Here is a 17,196-nt window from a genome sequence, read left to right as displayed (position 1 = left end):
ATACTGATAACTAGAACAGAACCAGAAATGTTCTTAGTAGAGCATCCACTCGGGGAAAAAAAAGGAAATTAAAGGTGCAAAATATGAACTGGGTCAATGATTTGAACTAGCGAGTAGCTAAAGAAACACATTCTGCATTATGGCCGCATGTGCTGTAAGAGGACTTGTGTGTGGGAAGCAATGAGAATGGGGTGTCACCAAAATTAGAGAGAGAAAACGAGGAAAACCACATGCTTGCATAGTATGATAATGTTATGGAAGTTCAAAATTTCATCCTAATTTTCAATAACTTAAATGAATATCACTTAAAAACACATCACACAGAATTAAAGACTTCTGTATATATTTCAGATTTCAATATTATTAATGCAAAAAATACATATGATTTTACATAGGATTTGTGCTACATTAGAACACTAAAGACAAACATCACTTGAGTATTAAATGAAACATTAAATATTAAATAACTGAAAAATAAAATAAAAGGTGTAAACACTAAACTAACTTGGGAATTTGCTATTGCAACACATCCAATGAAGTGGTTTTAAACAGTACAAAAAGATTAGATTTAAGTATTTGTTTCCAGTCTACTTGGAATACACGAAGCTCATTCCAGAAACCTTTTACAAAAACTGGTCCAGGATCACAGAAGAGTATTGACTCTCACTTGAGCACTATTTTCATTTCTTTACATATTTAATTTTACACTGTATTCCATGTCAAAGTTTTGCTTGTAAACAGTAATCTGGTAATTCAGTTAATACTCTGATTTTCACTGCTTGCTAACATCTTGGTGAAAACTGAGGGTTTGTTGGAGATTCAGTGTAAGATTTGAGTTCATACGCAGCACCACTATCAACTTCCATTGATTTCCGGGAGAACAGGAGTCTTACATCTCTGTGGAGGTAGATCTTTCCAGATTTGGAACTCTGGAACCTACGAAGACAATATATATGTATAGTAAATAGTAAATATTTTAAAAACTATCTGTGACTTTACATGATAACTATACACACTTTTTAGAAGTAATTAATCAGGGCCATAGTGTTTGAACACATAAAAGTATGCATTAGCTGAGTAATGTGGCAAAATGAAACAGTGCAGGAAATGAAAGTTTCCAGGCCCCACTCTGCTTCATACAGGAAATACAGAGTTACAATTCTTACAGCAGCTGAATGTAATGCTATTGCCCATACCATACAAACAAAAAAGGTATTACCCAACACACAATTGCAGCTACTGTGGGAGCAATAACTGAACTTCTTGCGGCTTGTGCATGTAAAACCCTTAACTATGTGACCACAATGAAATAAAAGTACTGTGCCCATTTAAATGAGGAATAAAAGACAAAACATATAGACATGCCTTAACCAAGAAAGTGAAATCCTAGAGGTATCAAAAAAGCTGAAGGCTCTTATTGTAGCAGAACCGTCAGCTTAAGTGCGTGGGGGCAGTCAGGATGTAGAAACAGACTCTATCCAATATTTGCATGAGGGGTAGTAGGCATAATATCATTCATCCACACAATTGTACTTAAGAGAATAAATCTGCTCCCCCATCTGAGGCTGCAGAGGGCCTTATCCACAGTGGAGCAGTAGGACATGGCTCTTGGCTGCTGTGAAGTTATGATCCATTATTATCAATGTTGATTTGAACATACAAACATACTGCCATAAGTACACATGACCCTTTCCATGGTGGGTAAAGAATAAGGTAATGAGATTGTCTCAGTAGTTCACTATGCAGTGCAGTATGTTAGTGCCAAATTTGAATTAGGATTTATATTAAAGAGGGAATTGAAGGATCTTCGCTTGAGATATTGTGGCAATGGTGGGTTGACTACATAGATGCATCAGCTGCAAATTATTTATGTCTTGAAGTGTCCCTATGAAGTATTATCCCTTTCTGTTCATAGAATATCAGGGTTGGAAGGGACCTCAGGAGGTCATCTAGTCCAACCCCCTGCTCAAATCAGGACCAATCTCCAATTTTTGCCCAAGATCCCTAAATGGCCCCCTCAAGGATTGAACTCACAACCCTGGGTTTAGCAAGCCAAAGCTCAAACCACTGAGCTATCCCTTCCCCGTTTTACAGGTGGGGAAATGGAAGCACTTTTTCACTCCTCAAGCTTCTTACTCTCCATTAGTGAGACACTTATTTCTGCTTTTTCTTTGGGGAACATCTATCATAAAGAATAATTTTGAATAGCCTTATCATTTGAACTTTGCTTCCCAAATAAGCAAAGAAGCTGATTGAAACATTTGGAAGGCAGCATTTATACCCCATGCAGGGATAGAGTGTAATGTCCAGGATGGGGCCTAGCTCACACTATGTCCTTATGTAAAATTCTTGAAGAGCTGTGGAAGTTCCATTATAAGGAATGTGTCATGATAAGTAACCAAGTTAAAGCCAGCAGAAATTCTGGCAAATGGTATCTTTGCAGAGATATCAATATACAGGAAGCTTAACAGCAAAACAGGTGAACTAGAATGTCTGGCAGCAAAAGAGGACCTTACATGAAAATCATTACTGGACCACAGAGGAATGATGCACAGAGGACACTGTATTACTTGCAAAACTCAAAATACAGAAAGATTAGGTTGCAGAAGGGGGGAATATAGTGCTGTATCTGTAAGATTATAAAAAATCTAGTGTGTTAAAATTTCTAAGGATTTTACAGTAGAACATAACCACAAATCCCATATCAGAGAAATACAAATATCCTAGTAGGACTGTACTACCAGCCTCCAGATCTGGAAAAATCCTGAGAGTGCAATGCTGAAGAAGATCAACAAGACAACTAAGTGTAATAAAGCAGTAATAATTTGTGACTTCAGCTTCCCACTGATAAACATGTCATATGTCATATCAGGACAATATTTAGAGAAGCAATTTCTCAACACCTTCAACAATTACTTCTTTGAGCAACTAGTTCTTGGGCACACAAGATGAGAGGCTATTCAACTTAGTTTTAATTAACATACAGTTCCAAGAAATAACTACAGCTTAGCCACTAAGTAATATAGTACTCATAACCTAAAGTAAGTTCCATTTGCAAAAGGGGAGGGGTGTTCCAATATATAGGTGAGTCGCATCATACGCGCATTTAACTTATGCGAATTCAACTATACGCGCTCAGCAAAAAACAAGAAAAATAACAAGATACTTGTAAATAGTGCGGGCGATTCTGCCCACCATTCCACTCAATGAGCGTATGCCCCGAGTGAGCATGAGATGGGAGATGTGAATCTACTGTTCCTTCAGTCGGTCTCAGTTCCTGCGTGCCTCTCATAGTGTGAGCATCTCGCCGCGCTGAGCGTGATTCTAGTGTTTAAAGATATGTATTTTTCATACAACATGGCCCCTAAACACAAGCCAACTACTTCATCTGGTGCTCAATCGAAGAAACAGTGATCTGTTCCAACGCTGGAGGAAAAACTGGCTGTGCTGGGCTTATTGAGAGACAGTATGTCGGTCTCCAACGTGGCACGTAAATATGGCCGCAATGAATCTAGCATCCGTGCCATCAACATTCGAGAGAGAGAAATTTGTCAAGCCGGGGCATCAGGTATTCCAACAACTGCTATGGTGATGAGCCAGGTGCATGACAAGACTTTAGTGAAGACTGAAAAGGCATTAAACTTATGGCTGGCAGACATGAACCGTAAACATGTGCCTTTCGATGGCAACACGTTGCGAGAAAAGGCTCTTAGCCTCTACACGCTGTTCAAACTTCCCATGCCCTAAAAGGCAAGAACAAAAATCTCCTGCCTGTGTTCTGGCAATCAAATAAAAAGGCTTGGGTGATGGCAGCATTATTTTTGGATTGGTTCCACAAGTGTTTCATTCCTGAAGTCAAGCAGTACCTCGAAGAGAAAGGACTTGACTTTAAAGTGTTGCTAATTGTAGACAATGCTCCTGGCCACCGTGCAGCACTCCGGTTTGCGCATAACAACGCTGAAGTCATCTTTCTCTCCCCCAATACCACCTCCATCCTCTCAACCAAGGCGTGATTCGTTGTTTCAAGGCCACATACACGAGGCTTACGTTCTCACAGATACATAGCACTATGGATGCTGATCCCAATCTTAATGTGATGGAGTGTTGGAAGTCCTTCAACATTGCCGATTGCATCACTTATATTGAACAGGCAATGGATGCAATCAAGCCTGAAACAGTCAATGCATGTTGGCGAAACCTATAGAAAGAATGTGTGAATGATTTTAAGGGTTTTCCGACCATTGACAAAGAAGTGAAACGCATTGTTCAGGTGGCCAGGGAAGTGGGTGCTGATGGCTTTGTCGACATCCTTGAGGAAGGAATTGAAGAATTAATTGAGAGTCATAGAGAAACATTGACTAACGAAGAGGTAGAGGAACTGATAAAATCGTCTACAGAAGACGAAGATGACAATGACGAACTGGAAGAGCCTGCAAGTTGGAATCTTCATAAATTTGCTGAAGTGTTCCAAGCAGCGAAATACTTGGATGATTTAATTTCTGAATACAATCCCTCAATGGAACGAAGCCTCAAAATCACACGTAGTATTACGGACGATTTGAGACCATATCAAGAAATATTTGAGCAGCTCAAGAGACAACAGCGACAGTTGCCAATCACCATGTTTTTCAAGGAAAAACAACCAGCAGCAGATTAGCTTACGCAATCAACTTCTTGAGCTGAACCACAGCCAAACACTTTGTCTATGACTCACTCTCCATCACCCAAGCTCTCCGTCACCTCCATCTCCTAGACTGACATCAAGCCGTGATGACCCCCTGTAATTACCCCCATAATTAAAAATACAGTACTGTAAAATGATATTTTGCATATGTACTCTATTATATAGTGTACATTACTGTACACATTATACATATTACTGTACAGGGTTGTATACACAAAACCATGTACAGTATACTGTACTTTGTGGGCAATTTAAGGGATTTTCAAGGGTAATTTTGACTATACGCGATTTTCGCCTTACGCGCGGACTTTAGAACCTAACCCAACTCCCGCGGATGATGCGACTCCACTGTATAGCACTGTGGCACCCTTTAGAAAGGATGGATTAAAAATAGTAAATTAAAAAATGAATCAATAAAAGATATGCTGTGGATAGGTTACTCTTTAATTGACTATTTAGAAGGCTCCGAAGCTTCTGGTACTGGTCACTGTCAAAGACAGGATAATGGATTAGATGGACCCTAGGTCTGATCTGGACTCATAATTCTTACATCCCTGTAAGTCTGAATATAATACAAAATTCTTTCTGGCTTGAGACTTGGCAGGCAAATATTTTCAAAGGCTTCTAAAACTGCAGGTACAACTGAGATTTTGCATAGGAAAGCAGCTTTACTTTTCTCTTCAAACTGCATTTTGGGCCTTCATAGATACTGTATCTTCTAGTACAAATATACTCCGTAAGAGTACCCAAGAGTTTCTGAACACACAAAAACATGGGTGTGAAAAACTGCACAAGCAAAACTAAACATGAAGTTTAAAAGGATGCTTTTAAAAATTTGACTGTGTGTCAAGTTTCAGCCTTGGGCAAATGTTTTTGCTGAGTTACAATCACTTTAAAAGAACCTATTATAATAGAAGTGCTGACATAACCTTAATTAGTGCCTCACAAACAGATGCTGCCACAATGCAGTTTACAGTTCTGTGACTTCATTTCTTTTTGAGCAAAACATATATATAGTTTCAGCAAGTAAAATTAAGTTACTTGTTTTCAACCTACTATTACTATAAAGAAGCCAAACATTTCCAGGCCAACTTCAACTATGAAAACAAAATTAATGTGCTTTCTTTTTTTATATAGATGTTTTTGGTAGAACCAATATAAAGGGAGGCACATTGTTTTAAACACATGCTTTAAAATAACTTATCTATTTTTATATAAATGATACATTGGTAAAAATGCTTATTCTTGCATCTCTAACAAATCTTTACATATCAGTCAGCATGAAATATGATCTACTGTAAAATTCAGAGTATCCTGTTTTATACCTTCTAATAGTTCAACACTGTTAGAAATTAAAGTTAATATTTTGAGAAACTCCATATATTTCTCTTAGAATTGCTTATTGCTTGGCTCTGAATCTCAAGCAGAAAAGACTGGTGATATAGCTACCAGATGGTCACCAGCAAGGTCACCAGCAAGATCATACAGCCAACTGATTGCTCATTTTAGTGGTTTTTTTGCAGAACACCAATTGCAAATCCATAACTTCTTTCCTACCATAGATCTAAATGCTGAGCCCAATTACATGTGTATTCTAGGGCCACATGAAGTAGAAATGCTGCCCTTATGATAGGCTAAGTAGTGGGGAAGCCTATGAAGGAAGACTGTATATCTTCATGTATGACACGGGTATAATCTACACAGCAACTACCTGGACAAGACCATGGAGAAGGAAAAAAGGGCATTTTACTTACTGAACTAGCAAAGCACAAATTAAATTGGAAGAGGAACCAAGAAGTGGCCCGTACCTGCTATTCCTCTACCTCTACACCCCAAAAATCACTCGGCCACCATCAATTATGGTACACTTTAGAATTTTACGCCCCAGTTCCTTTGCATCCATTCAGCAATTCATGTAAGCAAAGCCCTTTTACCTGGGCTCAGCTCAGTTTTTCAGGACTGGTTCCACAGGGAAGTTTATTTTTGGGAAAAGGCTAAGTGATGCGCTGTGAGTTAGTGAGCTCTGGTGGACTGAATGCCAATCCAGACTACAATTCAAAATTTGGTGATCTCATTATGATCTCTATTTGTCCACTTCAGGAAACCAATATACAATTTATCAAGTATTTGTCAACTTCTGCTTATGGGAATCCCAGGGCTAGACTTAAGATGCACAAAGCTGTGTAAGAAAACTGGCTTGGGAAAAAGCTGGTGCTACTAAGCAGGGGCATTCATGAGCATTACGTTAATTAATTACAAAATAATGGGAGGATAGCTAAAATAAAAGTTTGCGATATGAGTAAGGGTAACCTTTGTTAAAGATGCAAAGCAATGAAAAAATATTTCTTAATTAGGCCCTAACATTCCTTATTTTTAACTCCTTTGGTGCTTAAACCTGAAATTATAATGGACACTATACCTCCTTTTGACAGTCTTCATTTTGTTACACTAATTAATCTTAAAGTGTCAACTATTATCAAGTTTGAAGAGCTGCAATCAGATCATCATCTTTGCATTTCTAGGTGGTCTTTTTTGCCACAGTCCTGTAGGTACAAGACTGCAAATAGCATAAGGACAAGGTGCATCAGATCTGGCATCCATCTCATTGACAGGTTAGACAAATATTCCTCCCTTTGGCTTTATATAGCAGCCTTCATTACAGCCAGAGTAACAAGACGGTAGTGTTTGGTTTCAAGCAGCCTTTAAGTATTCACACAATCGTCCCAAAGTTCTTCATAAAGTTAAGAATGTATAAGTCATAGTGTAGTAAGTGTGTAAACAAATGAAACAGTTATTTTGTTTTTATCAATAGGTTAGAGAGTGCCTTTCATGTAAGAACCCATTTTACTGAGCAGGAGGCATAGGTCAGGATACTGGGGTTTTATCCCATACTCTATTAAAAAGAGCCACATAGGATTCGTAGCTTCTACTTGGACAACCACCACAGATAGGATCCTACTGTAAGACACCTTAGAGAAAGATATATTTATCCAGCGAAGACGGTGTCTGGATCAGTATGTAGAGGAATTAGTAATATGCAAGACTGCACCACTGGCTGGAATGCCAAGAAACAGTCTTAAATTTAACCAAGTTTCTCCTCAAAGTCCCAATTATCTACTATCATTTTTCCTCAGAGTCTCTACTGTTAACTACAAATTCTCACTGAAGACAAAGTTAAAAGCATTCTATTTTTAATAAGGCTCTATTGTTTGCATGGCAGTTATAAATTCAGGACTGAAGTAAGTGAATTATTTTGTTTTACTCTGAGGATCTTACCTCAGATGTATGAGGTAGCGTAGTAGTCTTTCTTCAGTCTGCCGAATGTTTTCTTTATTGATGCTTCTCTTTACTTCTCGTCTCACAGGAACAGAAAAAGTCCTTTGCCGTAGGAATGTTTGATGATTGGCTGGCATCTCTCGTAAGTCATAGATCACCACAAACATTTTCACCACAGTCTTATTAGGGTTAAATAAGGTCTGAAAAAGACAAACAGTTATTTTACAAAATAAAGCTGATTCACAGAGTCACTGAATAATAAAGGGTGACAAGATATGAGAATTCAGTATGCCAATGAATAATCATGGTTCAGATTCACTGGATGGCTTCTATGTGCTCTGTTCCCTTGTTTTATATAGGAAGTTAATTTAAAGATTACTGTTTAGCCTGTATTTCTACACTTCAGCTACTGGCAACTGAACTGTCCATTTTTTCCCCTCACATTAACGTAATTAAAGGAGGTCATAAGCACAAACTAGTTCTTCATGTAAGAGACAGACTCTTACTACTTTGGTAATCAACACAAACTTCTGTTTGCTCCTTGTGTCAACTTTCTGTTTAGATTATTTTCTGACCTTAATGCTGTGTTTCCAGTAATTACAATGGTCTGCTACAGATTTAAAGAATCCTGAATTCATACGTTGTGATCCTGCACTGGATTCATCAAGGAGATGTACAGCGTTGGTTTTAGATTATGCTGTTTGGTTTGCTTACCAATTTCTGGAGTATAGTTCTAATAATTTTCAATTTTTAACATTTATAGAAAACTAGGGCTTGTTGAAATATTGAGATGTGATATTATGCTTAGGCACAAATACGGATTTGATACAAATAATGAAAATCAGAAGTAATTAGAAATATGTTAAAATTCAGATAATGGACTAGATTTTTTGTGCCTTTTATTATTATTATATTATTATTATTAAAGACCACAAAGAAAGCAGTTACAAATTAGGGGCCTGAATCTTGGATAACTTACCTTAGACTCTCTCATGGGATATGTTTAAAATTTATGGTGAATTTGCCATGAGTTACTAGCATGCACACACTTATGCATTGAAAAAAAAATCACAATATGATAGTACCTACACAGCTTCATATTCAGCAACCCAAGTCCCAATCTGGTGGACATCTCTTTAACCAAATAACCTATTTTTTTTTTCCACCAGGGAGCTCCTTGGTGCCAGTGGTTTTGATGTGTCCACAGGGGGCATCTGATATTGCTCCAGGAAAATTTAAGTCACAGTGAGAAATGATTAAAATGTATAAAGATTAATCCCACCATCCAAGGCTCTCCATCCCACTAAAAAAAACAAACCCCATAGCAAAAATCCACTGATCTTTCTTGAGATCCTCTTAACAGACCTAAGAGATGTAAAAGCACCAGGTTTTAGCCACGTGACTATATACTGTAGCATCATGCACTGTGTTCTCCTTTCTTGTTTCTATATATGAGTGCATACACACTAGTATGCATCTTATTATGCTGTATGCACACTTGGCATGTATAACACACCCATACAAGTCATACATTTCACACGTGTTTCATGTAACACATATACAAGCTCTCCAGCAAATAAGGTCTCCAAAAATCTCCTTTTGTAATCTGTATTGAGTATTAAGGAAATTCAGAACTTCACAAGAAAATATAAGCATTACTGGTCAACCATGTTTATCTTTAAGTGGCATTTTTCCTGGCAGTAATTAACATATAACCACCAGTCTGATAAATTAACATTAGTGCTTTTTCTCTTTGAGAGCTTAGTGTGGAAAAACAGGGAATCTTCTAGCAGAAATGCAGTCTGTTACTTACTGATGCTACAGCAGCAGCACCAGCAAATGCTTAGTTGTGTATGTTTGGGAGAGAACTGTTATGCAATTGTATGCTATAAAATACATACCACTTGTATGGTTCCTGAAGGAGGTACCCGATAACCCCTTTTACCAAGGGTTTCTAAAGTAATCACACCCTTAGGGAAAAAAATAGATGACAAGTTTAGGATATAAACACTTGTAAAATATTAGCATATGAGAATGCTTTATCCATGTAACTACAGGCATTAAATATATTGACAGTTTTATTTTTTAAACTGAACTAATGAGTGGGGAGGCCACTCCATCCACAAGATGCTATTACAGTCAGTACCATGGATCTTACAACTGTAAACTGGAAAAAGAAAAGGAGTACTTGTGGCACTTAGACACTAACCAATTTATTTGAGCATAAGCTTTCGTGAGCTACAGCTCTCCACAGTATGCATCCGATGAAGTGAGCTGTAGCTCACGAAAGTTTATGCTCAAATAAATTGGTTAGTCTCTAAGGTGCCACAAGTACTCCTTTTCTTTTTGCGAATACAGACTAACACGGCTGTTACTCTGAAACCTGTAAACTGGAAGATTATAAACAGTATGACAGGCCCAAATTTTCAGTTTAGGCCAAACTCTGATTTTTCAAATCATACTCATAGACTTCAAGGCCAGAAGAGATCATGATCATCTACTCTGACCTCTTGCACATTGCAGGCCACAGAACCTCACCCACTCACTCCTGTAATAGACCCATAACCTCTGGCTGAGTTACTGAAGTCCTCAAATCTTGATTCAAAGACTTCTAGTTACAGGGAATCCACCATTTACTGTAGTTCAAACCAGCAAGTGACCTGTGCCTCACACTGCAGAGGAAGGCAACCCCCCCACCCCAGGGTATCTGCCAATCCAACTCTGGGAGAAATTCCTTCCTGACCCCAAATATGGCAATCAGTAAGACCCACCAGACAGACACCTGGGAAAGAATTCCCTGTAGTAACTCAGAGCCTTCCCCATCAAGCATCCCATCTCTGGTTGTTGGAGATACTGTATTTGTTAAAAAGAGCCATGGATTGGCCATCTTCTACTAGCAAACAAAAACTATATTTAATGACAATTTAAGTTATGGTAGGATACAAACTAATGACCCAAAACTTTGATAAAATGGAAATAAGTTAAGGGGAAAGAATTGTGCATTTCTTTCCAGCTTCTTATTGTCTACCACACTATCAATAACAAACTCCAACACTCCATATGACTTTCACTTCCCTCTTTAACACAGATCAAAAACATTCCCCAATTTCATCATAAGAACATAAGAATGGCCATACTGGGTCAGACCAAAGGTCCATCCAGCCCAGTATCCTGTCTGCCGATAGTGGCCAATGCCAGGTTTACTCCCTCTGGGGCACCTAACAGGTAATGATCAAGTGATCTCTCTCCTGCCATCCATCTCCACCCTCTGACAAACAGAGGCTAGGGACACCATTCTTTACCCATCCTGGCTAACATCCATTAATGGACTTAACCTCCATGAATTTATCTAGTTCTCTTTTAAACCCTGTTATAGTCCTAGCCTTCACAACCTCCTCAGGCATAGAGTTCCATAGGTTGACTGTGCACAGTGTGAAGAAGAACTTCCTTTTATTTGTTTTAAACCTGCTGCCCATCAAGGTTGCATTCCAATGCAAAACCTTATCAATTATACCAACAGAACAGCACATCTGACCAGCTCTCATTCCATGCATTTGGGAAGTTGTTCTGTTGAGATCACTGTTAAGGTTTTGCATTAAAGTGCAAGTTTGATAGTATGCAATGTTTTATGTGCACAAAAGTGGGCATGCAAAATAGCAGAGCAGGGCAGAAAAACAGAAACAATCTTTTTGATAGTGAAGGCATTAGATAAATGTTGTACTAGTTCTGTGATGCACAACCATAACATTACATGATTTATTTACAGCATGTGGAGAAGAATCAGAACAATGAAGTCCAGCTAATAAAACAAGCGAGGGTGCTTTAGCCAGAATCCAGAATCCAATGCATGACCTGAAAACCGCTATATGAAATAATCCTAGGGAGATGAAAGCAAAGGAAAGGTGTTTGCTTTCAGTGAGATGAGAGGATGAAAAAAAAAAAAAACAAAGCAAAAAAAAATATAACTACTCCCCTCAAACTTAAAACAGAAAAACCAAAAGATTCCTCTCTCATTTTTTAAAGCCTTTTCACATTTTTCAACATCTTGTTCTTGAAAAATACATGTTATCTAAGATTTATGCTTGAAAATACACATTTAGCTAGGATTTAGTTTAAGAATGGGATTTCAGAAGGGCTCCTAAATTGCTAAATAATTTACATAGGCACTTAAAGATCTTATTTACCATATGCACACTAAAATCTGTAACTCAAAATTGGATCTGTTACCCACATCATTTCAACTTTTCCTACCAAGGAGCCTATAACAAACTGAGGCAGGCTACTATATTTCTCCACAAAACACTGGCATATATTAGGCCCTTTTGCTTTTTAGCATATAGGGTTTTGAAGTGTACAAAAATATTGCTGTCACAGTAGAAATGCAGGGCAGAGGCACAGTGGAACTTTGTTGTTCATATCCACTAATTAAACCACAGCTGATAGGGGTTGTTTTAGTTTTCCAGCTTTGGTAGTACAGGTCAATCAACTTTTTGACTCCAAAGGGTGTGCCTGCAACTGGCTAGGAGCATGAGGGCCACATGCATATATTAACACACTTGCCTAATGAAGTGCACAGCCTTAATGTTTGTTTGTAGGTGCATATTTTTACTGGAGAAATTAAGTTATGCAAGTTCACCAAGAACAAAAGCCTATAGTTAATCAGCTTTGTCCTCATCCCAGAGTTATAGGAATAAAGTGGCTATAAAGTGTTATATTTGGCCCTCAAGCCAGACTTCAAGCTGCTTTATACAGAACAGATTCTAAGAAAGAGCTAGTCAGATTCTCTAAAATGTGCAGACATTTCCGTTAGATTTTTGCAGAAGAAAGTAGAAAAAAATCAAACACACACATACCATATAGGGAGAGGGTGCATTATCATCTGAAACACTGTAGAATGACACTTCGACTGGAAGAGTCATGTGCGTAGGGCAAAAGACTCCACTTGCTCCCACCTCAGCAGTGAAGCCATCAACAATGCCTAGGGGATCTAAACGATAGTTCAAGACAGACTCCTGAAAGACCAAAATGCACACATGCATCTGATTAAGTATACAGCATAGAAAACAGAGCAAAAAGTTATTGCCAAACTTTTATGTAAAGTTTAATTTGTAATTAAATTATTGCCAGTTATCATACACAGCTGTCACAGTCATCTTCCTCATTCTTTTTAAAATAAAGGGTATCAAGAGTGACTTTCCCCTGAATAGATGTGTAAGTAAAGACAGACACAACATAGCGCATAGATTTCCATTGTCCCATTCTTCTGCCATGTGCTGGGCTTGGGCACAATAGCAGCCACTGCACTTACAACACTTGAGGACTCCACAAAGCTAGTACTGCTGCCTGCATTAGCCTCTCCCACGAGAGCCCCAACTCTGTACATGCATGTAGCAAGGAGTGGACACTGTACTGCCAGCAAGGGCAATGCAGTGACTGTGCTTTCTCTGCATTCTTCAGGGCACAGGGAGGCACTCTACCTGCTTCAGGCACAAGGACACCCAATGTAGGGTTGTACTTTAAAAGACATAATATAGCCCATAATGGGCCAAATCCTGTAATCCTTGCTCAGGCAAAACTTCCAGTAACTTCAAATGGGAAATTTGTGAGCATAAGAACTTCATTGTTTGGGCTACTGTGAGGGGACTTGGCCAAAAATCATAACCAAATCATAAACATACCTCCAACTTTTAAACATATAGTGGAGTGGCATTAGTTCAAGAGTAAACAACACATGAACCCCAATCCTGCTCCCATTGAAGTATGGGACAAAACCCCCTGAAACACACCAATGGGTCTATGCAATAATTTTCTTTGGCATATAAAATCTACAAAAAATAAAAATCAATTTAGCCCTTTTAAGTGAAATAATCCTATACCAAAATTTCACAGCTAGAACTAGCATTCTATAAATAGGACACTATCTGGCCACTGAAGTTAAATTTAGAAACACAAGTTTCCTGAAATGAAAGGCTAGTGCCTTAATATCTGCTGTACACCATTTTCACTCATTCCATTTACATTAGCTTGTATGATGCTTTAAGTGTCAAATTGTGAGAAACTAGTTTTTTTTAATTACTTCCACAGGATCTTAGTATAAACATTAACAATTAAAGGGTCTGACCCCTTAAAACCGATATAAAGGATAACAGCATTCCCACCACTTGCTCAATGTTCATGCTTGTGACAGAAGATGGGCTGGGGAGCTTTTGTAAGTAGAAATCAGAACAAAGGGTTTTTTGCTCAGTTTAATAATAAACATAGGGAATTATTTAGGAGGTATTCACACAAGTATAATTAACTCTTTATAACACACTAAATAAGTATTATAAGTATGGGACTTTTGGATCACATACAATACCTCAAAGTTTCCTAGAAGGCTAAGACTTGTTATGGGTGGAGCACTGGAACTCAGAAATGGTTTCCCGTGGCCTTCTGGGTCATTGTCTGTGTTTATATATTGTTGTGGACTATTAAAAAAAAGGAAATAATAAAGTAATGGCATTAATACTATTCGTTCCTTGTTTTCTGTTATGCATATAGACAGCTGGGGAGAAAATTCATTTTTTTTTGATGCATCACAAACTATGGTCCCAAACAAATAATGACTGAAGAATTATACTGACAAAGTCTTAATATACCCATTTTCTAATAACCTGCACTGGACAATGCCTTCATAATTTGTATGCTAAAAATAGATGAAAACACAAGAATTTATGTTGTCCATTCATTCCACCAGTAGTAATTGAACAAAGTGTCAACATTCTTTTCTCTTGTATGTAGGTGTTTTATTTCGACATGTGTCAAATATAAAGGGAAGGGTAACCACCTTTCTGAATACACTGCTATAAAATCGCTCCTGGCCAGAGGCAACATCCTGTTACCTGTAAAGGGTTAAGAAGCTCAACTAACCTGGCTGGCACCTGACCCAAAGGACCAGTAAGGGGACAAGATACTTTCAAATCTTGGCGGGGAGGCGAGAAGGCTTTTGTTTTGTGCTCTTTGTTTACCTGGTTGTTCTGTCTTGGGACTGAGAGAGGCCAGACAGAAATCCATCTTCTCCAACCCATCCTAATCCAGTCTCCAATATTGCAACCAGTATAGGTAAGCCAGGCAAGGCAGATTAGTTTATCTTTTGTTTTATGTGAATTTTCCCTGTGTTAAGAGGGAGGTTTATTCCTGTTTTCTGTAACTTTAAGGTTTTGCCCAGAGGGGATCCTCTGTGTTTTGAATCTGAATACCCTATAAAGTATTTTCCATCCTGATTTTACAGAGATGATTTTTATCTTTCTTTTTCTTTAAATAAAATCATTCTTTTAAGAACCTGGCTGATTTTTCCATTGTTCAAAGATCCAGGGGTTTGAGTCTTTGATGATTTTGTAACCAATTGGTTAGGATATTATTCTCAAGCCTCCCCAGGAAACGGGGTGTTTAGGGCTTGGGGGATATTTTGGGGGGGAAGATGTCTCCAAGTGGTCTCTTTCCCTGTTCTTTGTTTAAAATGCTTGGTGGTGGCAGCATAGCGTTCAAGGACAAGACAAAGTTTGTACCTTGGGGAAGTTTTTAACCTAAGCTGATAAGAATAAGCTTAGGGGGTCTTTCATGCGGGTCCCCACATCTGTACCCTAGAGTTCAGAGTGGGGAAGGAACCCTGAAAACATGTCTTGAAATCTTCATTAACTAGCTTCCACAATAACAGATTTTCAAGTTATGCATACTAGTGTATGAGAAATCATAACTAGCCCCTTAATTTCTACAGAGGCTTTAAAAGGGTAACATCCTGGCCCTGCTAAAGTCAAGGGGGCAAAGATTTCACCAAAAGAATCCAAATCTGATCCCACATGCCTTGGCAGAAATTTGAAAATCTACAAGACAGAATGTAAGAAAAAAATGTTTCAGAAAGAAAAGGAGTCAAGCAACTAACTTCCTTTGCTTATGTGAGATATTCTTGGATTATCAATCTAAACCAGGGGTGGGCAAACTACGGCCCGCAGGCAGGATCCGGCCCCTCAAGGCTTTGGATCTGACCCGCAGGATTGCCACCCCTGCGGTGCGAGGCCAGGGCAGGTAGGAAGCCTGTCTTAGCCCCACTATGCACTGCTGCCACCCCGGAGCTGCTCCAGGTAAGAGGTGCCAGGCTGAAGCCTGCACCCCAAACCCTTCCTGCACCCTAACCCCCTGCCCTGAGCCCCCTGCTGTACCCCACACCCCTCCTGGACCCCAAGCCCCCTGCCCTGAACCCCCTGCCACACCCCACACCTCTCCTGCACCCCAGCCCTGAGCCCCTTTCCGCACTCCGCACCCCTCCCTGTAACCCAACCCCCTGCCCTGAGCCCCCTCCCGCACTCTGCACCCCAACCGCCTGCCCTGAGCCCCCTCTGCACCACCTCCTGCACCCCAACCCCCTGCCCTGAGCCCCTTCCTGCACACCGCATCCCCTCTCACACCCTGCACTCTCTCCCGCACCCTAACCCCCTGCCCCAGCCCTATGTTCATGGCCTTGCATGCAATTTCCCCACCCAGATGTGGCCCTCAGGCCGGGGTGAAAGTAAGTTAGAAGACTTACCAGTACGCTGGAGTCCTGAACAGGGGGCGTGGCCTCAACCGGAAAAGGCGTGGCCTCAACCGGAAGAGGCGTGGCCTTAAATCCCCAGGCCCTTTAAATCTTGATTTAAAGGGCCAGTACTCCAGCTGCGGTAGTGGCGGCTGGGAGCCTGGGGCCCTTTAAATCACACCTGACCTACCAGCTGCAGAGACGGCTGGGAGCCCCGGGGCTCGGTGGCGATTTAAAGGGCCCAGGGTTCCAGCAGCCGCTATCGCCCTGGCCCTTTAAATCCCTCCGGAGCCCCGCCGCCACTACCCTAGGGCTTCGGCAGCAGGGCTCAGGTGGGGATTTAAAGGGCTTGGGGGGTCCAGCAGCCGCTACCGCCCTGGACCTTTAAATCCCCTCCAAAGCCCCGCCGCCGCTACGCCAGGGCTCGGGCAGCAGGGCTCAGGCAGGGATTTAAAGGGCCCCGGGGGAGGGGTAGTGGGGGCTGGAGCTCTGGGGCACTTTAAATCCCTGCCACAGCCCCGCTGCCGCTACCCCAGGGCTTTAAATTGCCCTCTGGGAAAGCTGGTCCCGGTACGGCACACTGGCTCTTACCAGTACACCGTACCGGGGTGTACCGGCTTACTTTCACCTCTGCCCTCAGGCCAAAGAGTTTGCCCACCCCTGATCTAAACTACTCTGGGATAGA

At 40.1% G+C, this 17,196-nt stretch overlaps 1 protein-coding gene across 6 annotated transcripts in view; it reads right to left on the bottom strand.

Annotated features, from left to right (window-relative positions):
• Nucleotides 1-326: 326 nt before the first annotated feature.
• Nucleotides 327-17,196, bottom strand: part of FAM214A (family with sequence similarity 214 member A) — a 53,878-nt gene continuing 37,008 nt past the window's right edge. For all 6 annotated transcript variants that reach the window (XM_007056403.4, XM_043523527.1, XM_037909924.2 and 3 more), the window contains exons 8-12: nt 14,319-14,427; nt 12,814-12,972; nt 9,862-9,930; nt 7,961-8,160; nt 327-936 (exon numbers count right to left, since the gene is read on the bottom strand). In XM_007056403.4, coding sequence (XP_007056465.2) covers nt 783-936; nt 7,961-8,160; nt 9,862-9,930; nt 12,814-12,972; nt 14,319-14,427 — 691 coding nt within the window. In that variant the 3' untranslated portion in view covers nt 327-782. The remainder of the gene's footprint in view (nt 937-7,960; nt 8,161-9,861; nt 9,931-12,813; nt 12,973-14,318; nt 14,428-17,196) is intronic.

The sequence above is a fragment of the Chelonia mydas genome, chromosome 10 (assembly GCF_015237465.2).
Source record: "Chelonia mydas isolate rCheMyd1 chromosome 10, rCheMyd1.pri.v2, whole genome shotgun sequence".
NCBI lineage: Eukaryota > Metazoa > Chordata > Testudines > Cheloniidae > Chelonia > Chelonia mydas.
Note: the sequence above shows the minus strand (reverse complement) of the source record. Positions and strands in the feature narration are given on the sequence as shown.